This window comes from Xyrauchen texanus, chromosome 40, assembly GCF_025860055.1.
Source record: "Xyrauchen texanus isolate HMW12.3.18 chromosome 40, RBS_HiC_50CHRs, whole genome shotgun sequence".
Lineage (NCBI taxonomy): Eukaryota > Metazoa > Chordata > Actinopteri > Cypriniformes > Catostomidae > Xyrauchen > Xyrauchen texanus.
In genome coordinates this window covers 8,387,331-8,408,599 of record NC_068315.1, presented here as the reverse complement: position 1 = coordinate 8,408,599, position 21,269 = coordinate 8,387,331, and the positions used below count along the sequence as shown (strand labels likewise).

Here is a 21,269-nt window from a genome sequence, read left to right as displayed (position 1 = left end):
TGTACAATTAATTTCTATCTCTCCGCAGTTGACCAGGCTTTTGCAAAACAGACGGATAACTTAATAATGGCTGAATAGTAAATTTAATTGAAATTTGAGAAGTTTAGAGGAATATAGGAAAGGACACAGAAGCTCTTTGCCCAAGTTTGGTTAAATATGAAGCACAGCATTCCATTTTCAGGACAGCACAAATCCTGCATGACACAAAAGACTTGTTTCTCTCAGTCTCAAACAGACCAACTCAAGAGTTAATTGCTTTCTAAAATGCTCCCTTCTCTCCCTTCAAATACACAACCAGCTTTCTATGTCTGTCTCTTTTTTCTAATATCAAAGAATGGCATGATGCGGTTCTAGTAAACCAGATTTACCTTGAACTCCCGTATGAGCGCATTAAAACACTTCTAAAGTAACTGCTTGAGGGTGTTTGTGTTGGATGCCTGGGGCTTTAACTCAGAGTCCCTCAGAGTCTTTCACAGTTCCTGACGGCACAATTTAAAGGTAAATCATGTAATTTCTGCGGCATTAGCATTACCAAACAGAACTGAAAAAAGGATGTTTCCCCAAACACTCCGTCTTCCACCAAACGCACACCATTTGTTGATACTAATGTCAGTTTTCGACATTAAAATTCTTTCTCCTATCCCAAATTCAAGGAATTGGTTTAATACAAGTTATGATCAAATCGACAGCATTTGTGGCATGTTGTTGATTAGCAAAAATAAATAAATACAGTTGAAGTCAGAATTTTACATACACTTAGTTTGAAGTCATTAAAACAAAAAAAATGTTAACCACTCCACAGATTTCATATTAGCAAACTTTAATTTTGGCCAGTCGTTTAGGACATCTACTTTGTGCATGACACGCGTAATTTTTTTCAGTTAAGTTAATGTGCCTTTAAGCAGACTGGAAAATTCCAGAAATTGATGTCAAGCCTTCAGGCAATTAGCTTCTGATAGGCTAATTGGAGTCAATTGGAGTTGTACCTGTGGATGTATTTTAAGGCCTACCTTCAAACTCAGTGCCTCTTTTTTTTTCCCAATTTGGAATGCACAAAATCCACTACTTAATAGGTCCTTGTGGTGGCGCGGTTACTCACCTCAAACTGGGTAGCGGATGACAAGCCTCAGTTGCCTTCTGAGACAGTCAGTCCGCGCATCTTATCACGTGGCTCATTTTGCATGACACAGCGGAGACTCAGCATGTTGAGGCTCATGCTACTCTCCAAGATCTACGCACAGTTTATCACATGCCCCATTGAGAGCGAGAACCACTAATCGTGCCCACGAGGAGGTTACCCCATGTGACTCTACCCTCCCTAGCAACCGGGCCAATATGGTTGCTTATGAGACCCGGCTGGAGTCACTCAGCACACCCTGGATTTGAACTCACGACTCCAAGGGTGGTAATCAGCGTATATACTTGCTGAGCTACCCAGGCCCCGAGTGCCTCTTTTCTTGACATCAAGGGTAAATCACAAGAAATCAGCCAAGACCTCAGAAAAAACATTGTGGTCCTCCACAAGTCTGGTTCATCCTTGAAAGCAATTTCCAAATGCCATAAAGTACCACGTTCATTAGTACAAACAATAGAATGCAAGTATAAACACCATGGGACCACGCAGCCATCATACCTCTCAGGAAGAAGACACATTCTGTCTCCTACAGATGAACATAGTTTGGTATGAAAAATCAATCTTAGAACAACAGCAAAGGACCTTGCGAAGATGCTGGAGGAAACAGGTAGACAAGTATCTATATCCACAGTAAAATGAGTCCTATATCGATATAACCTGAAAGGCTGCTCAGCAAGGAAGAAGCCAATGCTCCAAAACTGCCATAAAAAGCCAGACTACAGTTTGAAAGTGCACATGGAGACAAAGATCTTACTTTCTGGAGATATTTTCTCTGGTCTGATGAAACAAAACTGTTACTTTTTGGCCATAATGACAATCGTTATGTTTGGAGGAAAAAAAAGGGTGAGGCTTGCAAGCCGAAGAACATCATCCCAACCGTGAAGCATGGGGATGGCAGCATCATATTGTGGGGGTGCTTTGCTGCAAGAGGGACTTAATAGATGGCATCATGAGGAAGGAAAATTATGTGGATATAATGAAGCAACATCTCAAGACATCAGCCATGAAGTTAAAGCTCAGTCGCAAACGGGTCTTCCTAATGTACAATGATCCCAAGTATACCTCCAAAGTTGTGGCAAAATGGCTTAAGGACAACAAAGTCAAAGTATTGGAGTGGCCACCACAAATTCCTGACCTCAATATGAAATTTGTGGGCAGAACTGAAAAGGCATGTGCGAGTAAGGAGGCCAACAAACCTGACTCAATTACACCAGTTCTGTCTGGAGGAATGGGCCAAAATTCCAGCAACTTATTGTGAGAAGCTTGTGGAAGGCTACCCAAAATATTTGACACAAGTTAAACACTTTAAATGCAATGTTACCAAATACAAACACCATTTATGTAAAATTCTTACCCACTGGAAATGTGATGAAAGAAATAAAAGCTGAATTAAATAATACTCTGTACTATTATCCTGACATTTCACATTCTTAAAATAAAGTAGTAGATCCTAACTTACCTCAGACAAACAAATACATGTCAGGACTTAAATGTATTTGGCTAAGGTGTATGTAAACTTCTGACTTCAACTGTAAATTGACTAATCCCTTGTTTAAATAAAAAACAGTTATTACAGTTTTTAAGGAAGTGTATGGGGCCAGTCCATAAATGTTTAAAGACATACTGTTTTAAATGTATAGCCAAAATATGTACAAATTATTCCTGTTAACATTAGTGTGATAAAATTGCTTACTAACCTTATGTGTGTAAACTTATATCCAATATTACAACTTCATTGTAACGCTGCAAGTGATTTTATCGCACTAAAATCATGTTAACACATATGATGTTTATGTCTTGTGGCAACACATTTGAAACATCTGAAGTGTGTTTATGGACTGGCCTCATTGACTTCCATTGTAACTACCTCACTGTAGCTGCTTTTTTCCTTTTTAAATGAGGGATGAGTCAAAATTATTTTCTGTGGTAATCAATGCCACATGCTGCAAATGCTGTTGATTGAGCAGCACTTGTCCTGAACTCAGACGATTACTTTAAAGGGGACAAAAAACAAACTTTTCTTAATCAATGTCAGGATTTTATGTTAAATAGGTTATTTCAGTTTATCCTTTTATATGAATAAAGTATGTGCTGTGACTGGTCAACATTTCTTTGGCTTGGTTTTAATTATTATTTTCACCATTTGTAATGACCCTTTAGCATTTTTACTGTTCACTTAAATAGTCTTGAGGTGTAACCATTTTGGAGCACTTTTCAGCTGGTCATGAGCTTGGCCAGGCTGGGAGACTATCTTAACCAGCTTAGTCCAAAAAAACAGTTTAGCATGGTGTAAGCTGTTTTATTCAGCAGGGTAGTAGAAAGAGAATGGAGAGTAATGGGGAAGAGGAGCCAACAGAGTGCAAATGGATAAGTTTTGTGTGCCACCTGTTGATTGCCAGTTCTACAAACTCCACCATGATTAAAAGGCTCTTGGTTTGTCTGCACAAAAAGGGATCCTTCTTCTTTCTGTGCTTTTTGAATCAGATGCAAGTGAGTGAGTGAGTGAGTGTGTGTGTGTGTGTGTGTGTGTGTGTGTGTGTGTGTGTGTGTGTGTGTGTGTGTGAGACCTGCTCACTGCAGACTGCAGCACAGTAACCACAGCAACAGTAAATTGGAGAGCCCACCTTGCATCAGCTTCACTGTAATACTCTCTGGCGACGATGTCCTCAAACAGCTCCCCTCCAGTTACACTGCAGTAAGAAAGAGAAAGGGAGACAAAACAGTGAAACAAGGGATGAGAAAGAAGACTGCACTAGGTTTGGGGCTAATTTGACCAGCAGCAGAATGCAAAGACGACATCTGAAATTCATATAGACATGATTGCAAACATCCGCAATGCTGCAGTAAAACGCATGGGGTGATTGAGCTTTCAAATTCTCTAAAAAAAAAAGTTTTTGGGGAGTAAATCAAAGCTTTAAAGATTTGATTTAAAGAAGTTACTACAATTAGCATAATAAATGACTATGTGATAGTCTTCAAACAGTGTAAGAAACATGAAATTGGGCAACGAAATATGCGAGACAGAGGTTTGCTTCAGAATCAAAGACAATGCTGATGTTCAACAACAAAAATAGAAGCCTGATTTTTGTTTGAATAAAAGATAAATAGGCTGTCGCTTTAAAATTTTGTGCAATTAATTAAAAAAATATTAAATTAAATATAAACATCCCAAAACAAACTAACACAATCTCAAAATAAATAATGTATCACAGACGCTTACTTAAACAGGCAGGTGCACACATTCAACATGGCCTTATTATTTCTTATCAGTAAAACAGGGTATGCTATATGCAAATTTCAAATACTCAAGACAAGTTTTCCACATATAAATCGCATAATTTATTTATGTACCATTAAATAAACAGATACAAATTAGAGGTCGACCGATATTGGCTTGTGCCCAGTGCTTGATGAGGGTAGGTACTCACCGGTACACAGTACCTGCACTTCTCTAATTTAGTCAACAGAGTACCAGCAGTTTTTCTAACATACCACCACTTCTCAGAGTCTCTCGGCATGATGTAATCTTTTTATTAAATGTAAGTCAGTGATTCGATGAGGCCCACCAATCACTTTTATCTGACCTTCCAAACGATTTTGATAAAATTGTGGTAAATATCAGAGTGCTCTCTGAGCAAAACTCAGCGGTGAGTTTAACAACACAACATGTGCAACAACAGCAGCGGCAGTCATCAAGTGTTCTGTGGTCCAGTTAGCTTTTTATTCTCCATTCTTTTCTTTAGTGCTCGTAAAAAATTATGTAAAGTGTCACTGAACTTACCTATGCATAAATCCTCACGGTGTTAGGTTCTACATAACCATAATCTAAATGTTCTTCCTCGGTTTTCATAAACAATAGCCCTAAATTGTTGGCTATGTTTTTATTTTCAAAGTAAAGTTAATCAAAACCTGTTAATTAGTTGAAGGTGTGAGGTCATGTTTGTTCTTCAGCCAAGTCCTAAGAAGGAATTTATGGCCAGACCTTAAAAATATTACTTAAATACCTCTTTTAATGTAATTAAATACTATTTTAAATGTAAATTGCATTTCATTACCAGGTTTGTTTTTCATGTTAAGGTCATGTTAATGGTAAGATAAAAGAAGTTTGGCCCAGTTGGGTTCTCATCGGTTTAATATGCCCCACGCAAGAAAGTAGTTGAATAGCCCTGCTGTAAAACCTCAAGTTTATATATTTATTTTTAACATATGCTGTGAACAAAAAAACACAGCATCATTTAATTACCCCAACAACAACAAAAATCAAGTTTAATACTCATAAGTGTAGTAAGTGCACTTCTTTTATTCCACTTCAAGCATTGATTGAGGTGATTCGATGTGTTGAAAGAAAGCCATTTAATCTGTCAACAATCAGATTAAAAAAAATTTTTAAATCGGTAGTGGCAGTGGCAGGGGCAGTGGTGGCTCAGTGGTTGAGGCTCAGGGTTACTGACCAGAAGGTCAGGGGTTCAAGCCCCAGCACCACCAAGATGCCACTGTTGGGCCCTTGAGCAAGGCACTTAACTCCAGGTTGCTCCGGGGGGATTGTCCCTGTAATCAGTGCACTGTAAGTCGCTTTGGATAAAAGCGTCTGCCAAATGCATAAATGTAAACGTAAATGGTAGTGCCTTTAAAGGCACTTTAACTTTGAAATACACAGGATACTCTTATTTTGTAATGTTTGTGCTTCACTGCTTCCAGCTGCTCATTCAAACAAATGAGGAATATACAATCTGCACTCCTACAATATTCTACAACGTATTGCAATATAAAAAAAAGTAAACATTATCATACTTCATCAACGCTATATCATCATCATCATCATCATCAAGTGAGCATAGTGATAGCTTGTCATACATTTCCGATATGGCTTAATGATTGCGAACTGCTCTGCAACAGCTGAAAACAAAATCACAAGCCCCCGCCTGTTTGGAGAAAATACAACAATGCCACGTTTTAACTCTGAAGAATGCAGCACATGCATTTATTTTATTAAATCGTATTTTATTTTTTTGATAATCACCTTAGATCATATCACGATTCCTGTCTTTCCTCCCCCAAATTTAAGACCTCTTTAAATAAAAATTGACTTTTGTTGTATCATTTAAGACATTTAAAACCTTACATTTTGGAAAAACGAATTTAAGACATTTTAAGGATCCGCGGGAACGTTTACTCATCAGCCACAATATTGAAATGCATTTGAATTATCAGAATTATTATTTTATTGTATAGTTATCTATTATTATTATTATTTATTTGTAATTGTATATATACACATCAATTATATTTATAATTATTTAAATTGCGGTCGACAGATATTCAATCCGGCAATCATTATACATGAATAAGATGTTGTATTTTTCATTCTTTAGTGACTGAAATCAAACCTTTATAAATTTTTTTTTTAAAGTATCCCAAAAACACCCGTGATTGAGATTTTAACCCATGATTCTTTCAAATGAGCCCAATTTGCCATGAAACCCTGTCAACGCTACAGTCACGTGCTGCTGATGATGATATTTAGAAGAAAGAGCGAGAGAATGCGGCTCCCATCTGTGCTGTTCAGAAAACTCTTTTAAAAAAGGAAATAAAGTTTCTCACTTGACTGACAAGATTTTATTTTCTTTCTGCCTTATTTTGTGGTAATTATAAGTAATTTAAGATCAACATTTTATAAAGTAACTGTATGCTGAATACCTGTGCTTGAATATGTAAGGTGGACTGAATAGTTACTTAATTTTTGTATTCTGAATAGGTAACGCCTTTACATGTATTCCATTACAGCCCAACCCTGGTTAAAGCCGCCAAGGTGTGTAAAAGACATATAATAGGAATGTAACATTAGTAAACAAGCCTTTGTTCCAGATAAACGGAGTTCCACAGTGAGGCCTGGAAAAAGTGCAGTGGGCTCTGCTTAAAACCAGGCCACAATCACAGAAACAACTCTAATTCAGTGGCACCCAGAAATGTCTACCCATCAATTCTCTCTGGCAGATCCCATCAAATTGAAGAATATATTTTGACACCTGGCAAGGTGCGTATGAGCTGTTCTAGTCTAACATATTTCAGCTGAATTTACCTCCTGACATGACATGATTCACTAGAATAAAACATTTTGTATTTGAAAACTGCAAATAGCAGAGACCATGCCTCAAGCTATTGAGAAATAAACTCACTTGAATATGGAAACTATAGCTCCGTTCCAAAACGTAGTGAGCTGCCTAGCTAGACAACATGTTAGAACACCTTCAATACTAAAATTATCAATCAAATAGTTTAATATAGTTAAAAACTGACTTTGAGTTGTTACGCTTATTAGTGTACAGCGCCATTAGCTTAGCACAATGCTAATTCTTCAAATAAATTGTTAGTCAGACTCCCGCGAGTTTTGCATCTGTAGTGCAATGTTTATGGCACCCAAAGATGCTGCCTGTGTAAAATGTTCCAAAACGGTCCCTTATTAGGTTCCATTTTCAGATAGAATGCTGCCTAAGAAGGTAGCTGCCTATGTGAGCAGTAGCGCAATAGTTTTTGGAACAGAGCCCATATTATTATCATGTATAAAGTTACAAGACAGCATACAATGTTGAGTCACCCCGTACAGATCATGCACGTGTGTGTGTGTGTGTGTGTGTGTGTGTGTGTGTGTGTGTGTGTGTGTGTGTGTGTGTGTGTGTGTGTGTGTGTGTGTGTCAGCCATACTCACAGGTCAAAGACCAGGTAATGGAAACCCTCTTCTGAGATACTCTCATGGAGCCGAACTGGGTTTGGAAAGACAAAACAACAGCAGAATTAGCATTAAACAACAACAACACAGATAAGCAAATATTTTCTTAAAGGTAAAGTGTTTAATTTTGGTAACACTTTACAATAAAGTTGTATTTGTTAACAGTTAAAATGAATTAACAATGAAAAATACTTTCTCAGCACTTATTAATCTTGGATAATCATAATTTCAACATTTACAAATACATTTTTTAAATTAAAAGTTGCATATATTAACATGAATGCATTATGAACTAACATTAACTAATTACGAACAATTGTTTTCTTTTTTTTTACTAAAAGGAATATTCCGGGTTCAATAAAAGTTAAGCTCAATCAACAGCATTTATGACAATGTTGATTAAAAAAATATATATTTTTGACTCGTCCATCCTTTTCTTAAACTCAAACAAAATCAAGGATAGAGTGAGACACTTATAATGAAAGTGAATGGGGCCAATTTTTGGAAGGTTTAAACGCAGAAATATGAAGCTTATACATTTATAAAAGCACTTTCATAAATTCTTCTGTTAAAACTTGTGTATTATTTGAGCTGTAAAGTTGTTTAAATAGTCATTTTTTACGTTTCACGTTTTAGGATTTGTTAACGTTCTATCATCATGATAACGAAGTTTCAGTAAGCAATTTTATCACACTAAAATCACGTTTATACACATATTGTTTATGTCTTGTGGTTATACTTTTGAAAAAGTGAGTATTTTGTATAATGTATAAAGATGTTAAAAAATTGGCCCCCAATTTTACCCCAATGGTCCTCAACATTATGCCACAAATGCTGTCAATTGAGTTGATCAGAACATTCCTTTAACGTTAACAAAAATTAATAAATGCTATTAATATAAATTAAAAAAAATATATTGTTCATTGTTTGTCAGTTCATGATACCTAATCAATTTACTAATGTAAACAAATAGAACCTTATTGTAAAGTGTAAATTTAATTTCTTTCGCCAATAGCTACCAAATGGAAATGCAAAATTAATGACTGAATTCAATCAAGTTTCCCGGATACCCCACCCACCTGTAATTTGTCAGCCAAAAGTATAGTTCTACCTCAGAATAAAACTATTGGTTGTGTAAATGTTGTTGTGCCAGGGTGGTCGGGCCACTCATATATACAGAGCCAATCTATAAAAAGCTTACTTAGAGTTGTCTCTAAGTCAGCATATTAAGCTGGGATATGATAAAAAAAAAAGACACATTTCAGCATTATATATAGAAGGAATTCTTCCTGAGCATTCGTTGATCCATTACACAGCATTCATAACAACATCTGATGAGAACATAAGGCATACGTCCAATTACAGTACACAGTATTATTGTGATGTAACGCTTTCAATTACAAAGCAGGTGCATGGACTTAAGACAACCATAATGAGCATATGTCAAAAATGAAATAACAATAAGACTATCCAATGACTGGAGAGAAAGAGAAAGAGAATAATAGAGAGAAATAAGGAGAGAGAGTTGAGTCAATACTACCCAGAATACCAAGAAAGTGCAACATAACTACAGGCTGATTTAGGGAGGGTGAAAAGAAACTAAGAGTAAATAACAGAAGGATTCTGGAAAATCTGATGTGGGAAAATATGTATACAAGTTAAATTACTTCTACTTTATTACAGTAATGTAGCGAGTCAATAATCCTGACAAAGACCGTTTGACAAGCAGGGCTGTAGCATTTTGACATTGGTATTGCAAACACAAGCCAGTAATTACAGAAGCTCAAATTTAATTAATATTTGCGTGAGGAAACAAAAATACAGCAGGAACTCTTGTAGGGCGGGGCTTGATTTTATCCAAAAAGATTTGATGGAAATATGTTAGGATGTGATATTATTGGTTAAAGGTGATGAGTGTAACTTTTCAAGCAAACACAACATCCGGTAGTTAAAAGTAACGTTTGTTTGAGCATCCCGACCAGCCAGACAAAGCAACATTGATCAAAGCTCAAACAATGGTGTGTGTTTGGGGAGGGACTATCTGTTTGTTAAACCAATTGTTGACAAGAGGCGAGGTCAAGAAACCTGATTGAAACAGTCATTATTTTTGCAATTATTTTTCTATTAGGTGAAAAGTAGCACCAAAATTACACACTTAGCCATTGATATTTTTTCGCCATATTTTTTAACTAGATTTTTACTATATGTATTGCTATACAAATTATAAATCTATTTGAATACAATGGCTGTTTGGGGTTCTATTATTTACTCTCATTTTTTGTGTGTCATTTTTGGATCCTGCCCCCAAAGTTAAACATTTTGGATGTGTGTTTTTTACAGCAGAGTGCTGTTTATTGTCGAGAAGTCAATGTAGAAATATATATTTTAAATGTATAGTTCACCCAAAAATGTATACTCTTTCATCATTTACTCACCATCATGCCATCCCAGATGTGTATGACTTTCTTTCTTCTGCTAAATACAAACAACGATTTTGTCAGCATAAAAGTAATCCATATGACTTCAGTAGTTAAATCCATGTCTTCTGAAGAGATATTATAGGTGTGGGTGAGAAACAGATCAATATTTAAGTCCTTTTTAATCTTCACCTTTGTCCAGCCCTGACCAGCAGGTGGCAATATTTAAGGAAAATATGGAAATAAAAACAAAAGACGACAAAAAACAAAAGAAGAATGTGGAAGTGAAACTGGAGATTTCAAAAGGACTTATATTTTTATCCGTTTCTTGCCCAAACTTATAATATCGCTACTGAAGACATGGGTTAAACCACTGGAGTCGTATGGATTACCATTTTGCTGCCTTTGTGGTTTTTGGAGCATCAAAGTTCTGGACAACATTCATGTATTGTCTGGACCTACAGAGCTGAGATATTCTTCTAAAAATCTGTTTGTGTTCAGCAGAAGAACGAAAGCAATTCACATCTGGGATGGCCTGAGTAAATGATGAATAAATGTTTGTTTTGTGGAGATTATAGAGATATATTTTACATATACATACATATATATATATATATATATACACATACATATATATATATTATATATAAAGAAAAAGAAATAATATAAAAGAATACATCTATAATTATTTTAGCTATATTGCACAGCACTAATTGGCTGTTATGGCATTGCATTGTGCAGCATTTTCAGTGTGAACAAACAAATAACTTGTCAGCCTAGTTACGGCACGTGTAAGACCAGGACCATTTTATTAAGAAATTAAATAGGGTTGATTGTTACTTCATGTTGTTTAATGCTGCAGGAATACAAATTACAAACACACAGCGAGTCAAAAACGCACAAATCGCCAAGGGATTGAAAAAGAGAATGCCGACTACGCCAGCAGCAACGAGCACTCAGTCCTCTTCGCTTTAACCTTTCAGACTCTCTCTGCCTCTCTTCCTTCATTGGCTCTATTGTTCAGCACTTATGTGCAGACCAAGCAGAAAACATGACAAGCTGTCCACTTGAGGAGAGACGACAGGAGGGAAAGCAAATGGGAGAGAGACAGATACAGGTGACAATGGAGCAAGAGAGAGGGGCCGACATTGCCGGAGGGGGGAGAAGAGATGAGTATAAGAAAGCATGCTGGATGGAAAGATGCTGTTGCTTGTTTTTAATACATACAAAAAATGTAATCGTTATAAACCAATATATAAGCCAGGCCGATCAATGTGTCAATGTTTAACCATTGTATTATAAACGTATAATAACGTCCAAAAAACATGCTTGTTTGGCTATAAATATCTTATATCGACCACTCTCTTAGCAGGGATCGGCAAAATTTTTGACAAGGAGTGACATTTTTTTTTTTTCCTTGTTAATACACATTTGCAATTTCACATTCGCTGGCAGAACCTAATGTTTCAGTATAAATAATTGAAGAAAATCAGACATTTTGTATAAAAGTTACATTTCTAGTTTCTTTCCTGGTTTAATTGAGATTTTGAATTAGACTCAGACTTTCGACCCCACTATGTTTTTGAATGTTTGCCCTTTGAAAGGATGAACATCTCCAACATTGATAACAGTGCTTTATTCATTACACTATGTGTTGCAAAAAGTAAAAAAAGGAACAAGTAAAACAAGAAGATCTAAGCTGTCATATGCTCTATGTGATCGACTCAAAGCAAACGTGTTTACTTGCACAACTCACTGAATTTGAAGCGCTGAGCTGCAATATCAGAGGCTTGATTTTTTTTTTTACGTCAAACATAGTGACTCATTTAAGGGTCCATATTAGATTTGTGAACTACAGCAGATTTAAGTCGATATTTACTGAAGATCTTTGCTTTAGTTGGCAAATCAATTATGATTAAATTTCAGCCTGTTCTTCACACTAAACTATTGTATGTTTTAAAATGACTTCAACTACTTTTTATGATCCTTTCATGTTACTTATTTTTGTCATTTTGGAACATAAAGGGTTAATTCACCCATGAAAATGATCCCATAATTTACTCACCCTAAAGCCATCCAAGTTGTATATGACTTTCTTCTTTCAACCAAACACAATCGGAGTTATATTAAAAAATATCCTGGCTCTTCCAAGCTTTATAATGTAGTGAATGGTACCTTAGATTTTGAAGCCCAAAAAGCACATCCATCCATCAAAAAAAGTAATCCATCAAGGCTCCAGGGGGTTAATAAAGGCATTCTGAAGCAAAGCGATGTGTTTTTGTAAGAAAACTATCCATATTTATAACTTTATAAACTACAATCGCTGGCTTCCAGAAACAGCCGTCCACGCGTTCACAAGAGAGTCGAGTTCCGGCATATGACGTAGGCGTAGTGTATGCTCCAGTGAGAAGTGACGAACGTGGAAGCACAAAGGAAAGAGCAAAACAAAACGCCAGTCATGAATTAGAAGACAACAAGGATTTTCAAAGAAAAATGCTGGAGGATTTCGAAATAATAGAAGAGGAGATTGAGTTTTTTGCCCAGCCCTATTTGTTTGAACTGGAGTACTATGACCAGGAACTCCGGGAGATGGAGAAGGCTGCAGCAGCGGCACAAACAAAAGAATCTGTTAGACGTAGAGTACGGGAGACGTGGTGGTGCTCATGCACCATTTTAAGACTAATACAAATCTACACAGTATAGCTAAAACAACTCAATTCTTTTCATAGTTGTCCTTTGCTGTAAACAACGCACGCTTCTGCGTTCGTCATAAGCCGAAACTCGACTCTCTTGTGAATGTGCGGACGGCAGTTAACGGAAGCTAGTGATTATAGTTTATAAAGTTATATATATATATATATATATATATATATATATATATATATGGATATTTTTCTTACGTAAGCGCATTGCTTCACTTCAGAAGGCCTGTATTAACCATCTAGATCCATATGGATTACTTTTATGATGGATGGATGCGCTTTTATGGGCTTCAAAATCTAAGGAACCATTCACTCCCATTATAAAGCTTAAAGAGCCAGGATATTTTTTAACATAACTCCGATTGTGATTGACTTCCAAAGTATGCAAGGCTCAGTTTTAGGTGGAGGAAATGCCATTCCAGTGTGTATGAGAGGTGTAAATGTAGTGAAATCAATGCGCTTTCGGAACGATGTTTCTCATTTTTGGGTGAACTATTCCTACATTGGCCACGTCGTCAATCTATCACTAGATCCCAGTGTGCATCAAGCTTCCTAAAAAGATGTCAAGTATGTCTTCTTCTTTTGTGGTTGTCCACCTCCATCATGTCTTTTTACTCTCTCCTCTTCTTTTGCTGTGCTCTTCAGTTCATTGCTGATAATGATGGTATTTTGGCAGAACTGCTGCCCACCAGCATCTCCCACCTCAGCACAGTTATTTATAGAGCTGCACCCTTTCTTCTCTCCCTCTGCTGATCTCTCCACCCTTCTATCTTCACCTCTTTTAGTATGTCACCATCGCCCCCCTCTCAACAGCCGTTCTTCTTTGCTCTCTTTTCTCATTTTCAGTCTTTCTGCCCTCTAAGGTCTGTGTCTTCTTTTTCATTCTCTTTCCATTACCATCTTCTTGACTCTGCCTTTTGTCTCCTTACAGAAATATATAATATCCTGTACACATACATTCTGTATAACAACACACTTGTGGCCAATACATCAGCTTATCCAAAATTATTCTAATAATGTTGACCACAAAGCCTGCCTGCTTGACTATACCAGATATTGTTGTTATACATATATATGTATAGATATGCCATGTAGATATTATATCTTGCAATATAAAATTTACACATACATTAACCCTAGAACTTATGTGGATCAAAAATGACCTTGCGTCTAGTTTTTTGGGCATTTAAATTTTCAATTTTCTATTGATCTGCCACTCTTGGCATTCCTCAATTAAGGTGTCTTATCATGCGAGTTGAATTTTTTAACATTTAGTTTAATATTTTTTTAATTAAAAGATTATTTGCATACTAACCTAAGAATGCATTTTTGGGTGCTACTTAACCCATGTGTTTCTTCGGTGCATTTAACAAAACTGGTATTGGTATTATTATTTGTAATACATGGATTGTTTTCAGTTTCCATGTTTCCTCGTTTATATTAATGTGATATATGCAAGTATAGGAAGTTGTCATTCAGCCAATGATTAAATCCAAAGTGCTTGACATTATGCCTAGACAGTGCTCATGGAGCAACCTGAAGTAAGATGCAGAGCTTGAATTCTGAGTATTTTTATTTAAGTAAAGATAATAATGACAAGTTGGATTGAATACAAATCTAATTCCCAATAAAAATCCAAAACAGTAAGCGCATGCACCCCCTCCCCAACAATGTTACAATCCCCAGCGCCAACAACCTTTACCGTCATTCGACAATAGAGTAAATAAGGTTGTCATTTCACGTTACAAGTTTATCACTAGATATGGAAATTGCCCATATTTCTGTTATACAGACTTCATTACACTGTCACCCAAAAATCCTGCTCCATTTTCAATGTGTATGAAACTCTTCAGATTTAACTATTTATAATTACATTCACAAATAAAATGATCATGAGTTCATTTTCCTTGAAAAAAATAAGTCGTTTTATAAAGAATAAGCATCTAGAGTTCACCTGGGTCTTTTTTGTCCCACATATGACTTGAATGAGGGTGATGTTACATACAAGTTATGTCTACAGTTAAGGTTCCCACTCATTTTGACCAATAACTTTTTATAACTTCCAGTTGTTTGTGATTATCAGATAATAATTTGTAACAATTTAATAGAGACTGTGCTCAAAGAGAGCAATTTCTGTATAGTTTATGATTTATATTATTTTATATCTTGGATATTTTTGAGCTGAGCACAGCAAAGAACATTTTATTTCACTGTAGAAAGTTCCATGTATTTTAAGGTTTTATTAGTTTCCATTACTTTTCAAGGCCAGGAAGTTGTAAAATTCACTAATATTTCTAGTGGGAACCCATGCATTTTTATAGTGCCAAACAAATATATCTGCTAATGTTTTTTTTGCTGTGAATACAGTGCAGCCTAATTCAGCCTCAGTTATTAACTGCAACAATTCTAACACACACACAAACATTCTCACACAACTGCAAAGCCACATTCTTTTCAGACTACATAACTGTGACGCATTCGCATATACACACAAACACAGAAATAGACAATCACACAAGCAGTGCCATTCATACATTCACACTTGATGTCTGAATTTCATTGTATCAGATACCAAAGTATCCAACCAAGCATCAAATAAGTATCAAACATCTTTTCTAAGAACTATCCTGTCTGAACAATTTTTGTAATTACATTTAACCAGCTGTCCCAAAGTAATTTTTAATGCATGTATTGTATGTATAGTATATGTGCAAGTCAAGTTTGCACAGGTGTCCTAACAGAGTAATCACAGGTGTAGCTCATCAATTTAACTTGGGACAAGTTCCACGAAGACTGACAACCAGAAAGTTTCCAAATTCTTTGTCTTAATTTTGAACACTATATTTTTTAAGAATCAGACGTAGCAAGCTTCTTTTTGTGAAATGTGTTGCTTAAATGTGCTTGTGGTGGGCCCTACTATTCATTATAATTCATAAGAAATGCCAATTGGTTTGATATTTTGCTCTCTAATGCAAAGACATTCATGCAGTTTTAAGGTTTTTGGGCCTCTGAATGAACTAATTAGCCAAAAAAGTGTAAATAGAAGCACTTCCATCCCTTGAACAAACTCACCGATATTGGGGTGTTTGAGTAGACGACAGATTCGGGCCTCGCGTTCCAATTTCTGATGATCTACAGAGGAGAGAGAGAAAAAGCAGGTTAGATATTTGAGGTGGCTGATGGGTTGCTCTCACAGCAATAAAATGACAATAACACCTTGGCTAAGGTGTGAGTAGCTCTGTCCTCTCCTTCAAGAAGAGAGAACGTTTTCAAAGGTGTGAAATACAGATGTGACCCTCAACGCAGTCACGCACCAACATGAACACAATATCTTAGAGTCTGTCCTATATCCTATTAGTGGTTTACTAAGGCAAGCATTACTATTACTATTGCTATTGCTCAGACACCCAGTCTGGTTACTCTGGTCCTTTAATGATATTGTAATTGTGTGTGTTTGCTTTTGGAGTGGGGGTGAGGTTCAGAATCATCTAGGGCTTATACTCAAACATGTAATATGCTACGGTGAGCTCAAAGGATGAATGCTATGTCAGTTTAAACAAACAAGCCTGAAGGCTTATTTCCTCACAAACACAACACACGCACACAAACCAAAAGTGTGGGGAGTTTCAATAGAAGCACAAAGACTTGACTGGTGTATTCATCTACTCGATGTAAAAATACATCGAATGTTAATAGTGCTGGGCAATAAGTCTTCAAAAATGATACCTTGATATTTTTCAGCCTATTGATGGTCTTTGATATATGACCCGAAAGTCTATAAAATATTTTTTAAAACAATATGTAAAACAATAAAAGGCATGTTTCCTAAAGTTTTTCACAAAATAAACATAAGGGAAAATTGTATTTAATCATTTTCATAGATCTGCACTTTTATATTTCATTCATTATTTTCCATCAAGTATTTTTCCTAAAAACAAAAATATGTGTATGAACAAGGTGAGCAAAATCTACTTCCCTCACTTATTTTTGGTACCCAGTTGAATATTGCATTATACTTCATTATTACTGTGGGACCCAGTCAAGTTTATTATTATTATACTGAATTATTATTATTAGAGGATTAGATTGGTTTAATACAAAAGTAGCAAAAATTATATATTTCTGTTCTGTTGACTGGAGCTTTTATTTTGACACTGAAAGTGCATTGTTTAATTTAGAGCTTACAATGTTCCGCATCTGTTGAAACGCTGTCATCCCCTCCTTTTCTGTTATACTGTACCACGTTTGTAGATAGGTAAAATAACTTGTAGCAGTTACTAATGAATTGCACGAATGCTCATGCAGTAATTTGATACTGCAAGTGAACTGCTCTGAGGGCAGTTCGCCCCACACGTGCACACAGAACAGGATGCCACATGTATATTTTGAAATGCAGACGGACCATGTTTATGTCTTATGATAATGATATTGCTTAATTTTATATCGTCAGAAAAATCAAATCACATTTATATTGTGAATATTCAATACGTCGCCCAGCCCTCGAAGCAACTCGCATTTTAGAAGAAAAAAAAAATTGCCTTTTAAGTTAAATAACAATGTTTACAAAATCTACATATGTGCAAGCTTTCATATAACAACTGTATGTTTTACATTTTTATTGTATATATTTTTTTTTCCTTTTTCTCACAATTTTTGAAATGTCTAATTCCCGATGTACACATCAAGTCATTGTGATGGAGCATTGATTCGCCTCAGTCCAGGAGGCACAGTGCGTGTGGAGGCTTCACGCCATCCACCGCAGCAACCACGGCCAACTCACCACGCGCCCCACCGAGAGCGAACCTCCTTACAGCGATCACGAGGTGGTTACCCCTTGTGACTCTACCCTCCCTAGCTACCGGGCCAATTTGGTTACCTAGGAGACCCGGCTGGAGTCACGCCCTGGGATTCAAACCAGCGAACTCCAGGGGTGGTAGCCAGTGTCTTTACCACTGAGCTACCTGGGTCCCAACTGTATGACTTTGGATGTTTTAATAATATTTTCTGCCATTTACAGGTTTTCCATGATCGTGGGAACCTTGATGCAAGCAGCCGACAGCTCACTCTATTTTGAAACGGTGCCGTGGACCATTTGTAAAAAAAAAATTTACTTTCATATTTAAGCTTTCTTTCTAGTCATAAAACATTTTTTGTTGTGGTTTAGTAAAACTATTATGAAACCTTGATTTTGGCCTGTTGCTACATTTTACAATAAGGCACTTTTGAAAGGACATGCAATAACCAAAAAACCCCATCCAATCACCTTAACAAGCGCATCAGCTGAAAGCTAAGTGCCTATTTTGATGCGGTTGTTAGTTTGATTGAATGTGTTATTTGACTGTGTGTGCATGCGTGCATGTATTCATTATAATTTTCCACATATTGTGTTGTTCTGTGGTCCAGAACTCCCCCTCTTCTCTTTTTCTCTCGTCTCTTTCTGCCTTACTGACTCCCTCTCTCTCTCTCTCTCTCTCTCTCTCTCTCTCTCTCTCTCTCTCTCTCTCTCTCTCTCTCTCAATTTAAATTTTAAAGTACTTTATTAGCATGATTGAGTTTACATACAATATTAACAAAGTATTAATACACAAAATAGATAATGACAAGACAAAAAATTACAATAAAACATTAACAAATACCAATAAATATATAATTAAAATAAGGTGCCAGGTAATTAATACAATTACAAAAATATAATAACAATATAAAATAAAATAAGCATTTCACAAGATATTATGAACATAAAAAAATTATGTGACCGAAGTACATTAAGGCATTGATTGGTTTCTGAGGGTGTGCTGCTCAAAAATGAATTTTGCTGCAACTGATGCATGATGGTCCTCCCCCAGTAACACCTGCATCTGATCTGTTTCTGCTGAACTGGAAAACTGTGGCATGAGGTTTGAGAGTCTGTCAAAGTATTTCTCTCTCACCTCTGTAAATATCTCACAGTGAAGAAGAAAATGTGTCTCTGTCTCGACCTCATCAGTGTGTCGTCTCGTTCTTCCTTTGGAAGCCGTGTTTGTCTGTGTCGGCCTTTTTCTATGGTCAGACTGTGATCACTGAGCCTGCGTTTGGGGAGGATCCGTCTCTGTTTTGTATCTCTTACAGAGTGCAGATATTCTGCCAGATTATACTTAAAGGCCTGATAACATTCCAGTTCACTTTAGTTTTTACTTTCATTTTCCCAATGGTCCAAATATGAATTTTTGCTTTCTTTTATGATTTAGTTTATTCTGATTTGGTTTTGTTCAGCAGTGCTGGTCTGAAACTTGTGTTTTTTTAGTTGTTAGTGGCTTTGTGAGTTACAGAGCCAGCTGACAAAGGGGACTGGTTCTAGGCTTCAACTCTTGGGTTTTAGGGCTTCATGTTGCAGTGTGTTAGGGGAACTTGAATTTAGGTGTGTCCACAATTTGAGGGATCGTTTTTCAACATGTATAATTAGGGGGTATCCACATAGTTCGGCCAGGCATGTATTAGTAGGTGTTCTTCTCTGAATTCTTATAATGTTTCTACAGAATTCTGCATGCAGGAATTCTATGAGGTGTTTGTCCCATCTATAGTAATCTGCCAGAGAGAGTGGACCCCAACCCTCACATCCGTACAGAGCAATAGACATAATAATACTATAAAGATTATAAACCAAATAGTTACAGGAAAGTCTATTTGGGTAAATTTACCTTTAAAAGCATAGAATGCTCTTCTAGTTTTCTCTTTTAGTGCATTCACTGCCAGACCAAAACACTAATTTTTAGACTGAGGTAGTTGTAGTGTAGGTGTGTTCTATTGCAGTGTTTCCCCAGAGTGAATATGTATCTTCTTTCCTGTAATCTGGCTTTTTTCTGGAACATCATAATTTACATTTTTCTCAAATTGACTGTCAGGGCTCAGTTCTGACAGTAGTTCTCCAGCAGGTCCAGGTACTGCTGTAGCCCTTGTACAGTAGCTGACAGCAACACCAGATCATCTGCATAGAGAAGAAATGTAACTTCAGAATTATTAAGAGTAAGACCGGGTTTTGCTGATTGTTTCAGTAGCACTAGTAACTCATTTATGTAAATGTTGAACAGAGTTGGACTCAAACACAGCCCTGTCTCACTCTACGCCCTTGAGTGAAGAATTCTGTTCTTTTATTGCCAATTTTGACTCCGCTCCTGTTTTCCGAATACATATATTTGATTGTGTTGTACATTTTACCCACAATGCCAGATTGTAGAATTGTATAATATAGACCATCATGCCAAATGGAATCAAATGCTTTTTTTAAATCAACAAAACATGCATACATTTTGCCTTTGCTTTTTTGATGAACGTTCTGGTTAACTAGCATGTGAATGTGGTCGACAGTGCAGTGGTTTGGTAGGAATCCAATCTGGCTCTTACTCAAGACATTGTGCTTGGTAAGGAAGCCCTGTATCTGGGTGTTCAGGATACAACAGAAAGTCTTCGCCAGGTTACTGTTCACACAAATGCCTTGGTAGTTACTGGCAGTACCGCCGCTCCCTATAAGCAGACAAAGCAGTAGGGCACCAACTCCCTAGGGGGGAACCATATTACCCTATGAGGGCACCAGAAAGTCCACCGTTATACGTTATTCAACGACCCGAAAACAGTTCCGGAACACAGTTGTTTATTGTAGATTCCAGCTGAAGTTAAATAGCCTTTCCATAATTCTCCATATTTTATGGCTATGTCCTGGTTGTGTTATTTATTTGGACTGTTCCATTTTTCCCAGAACGGATTATGATTAATTGAGTCTTCAATTTCATTAAGAGTGTAGTTTAGATGTTGCCGCTTTTTGTGGCGTATTGTATTTTTATAATCCCTTCACAATAAGCAGTGCTTAGCAACAGTGCTTTGTGACTCACTGTGTTTTTGGTTGGAGTGCTGTCTGAGTAGTTTTCTTTTCATTCTTTATCTTTAAGGATGAGGTCACAACCTGATTGGACAGCTTTTATGATGTATATTTTGCGACGGAACTTGCCGAACATCCAAAACAATGCTGGCTACTGGGCTAAATGTGCTCATTGGACCCACTTTCCCTTAACCCATCACTGAACATTTTGAACACTTGAGCGTTTCTGTGCATCTCTTCCAGTAATCTGGAAATATGCTCGTTGGACTAAATGTTAACAGGAACTTTACCTCCTTGTTGCTCCATTACACTGGTTTTGCGTACACCGCTCTATGTTATCAAAGTGATTTTTAGGGTCGCATCTTGTGACACCACATCCTGCTACTGGTCCCTTTAGACATCTTTGGTCCATGTTGCCTTCATATATCAGTCAAAC

At 36.6% G+C, this 21,269-nt stretch overlaps 1 protein-coding gene across 15 annotated transcripts in view; it reads right to left on the bottom strand.

Moving 5' to 3' along the window:
• LOC127633455 (calcium/calmodulin-dependent protein kinase type II subunit gamma-like) overlaps positions 1-21,269 on the bottom strand; it is a 117,716-nt gene that overhangs the window by 51,524 nt on the left and 44,923 nt on the right. For all 15 annotated transcript variants that reach the window (XM_052112556.1, XM_052112562.1, XM_052112566.1 and 12 more), the window contains exons 3-5: positions 16,054-16,113; positions 7,842-7,896; positions 3,760-3,825 (exon numbers count right to left, since the gene is read on the bottom strand). In XM_052112556.1, coding sequence (XP_051968516.1) covers positions 3,760-3,825; positions 7,842-7,896; positions 16,054-16,113 — 181 coding nt within the window. The remainder of the gene's footprint in view (positions 1-3,759; positions 3,826-7,841; positions 7,897-16,053; positions 16,114-21,269) is intronic.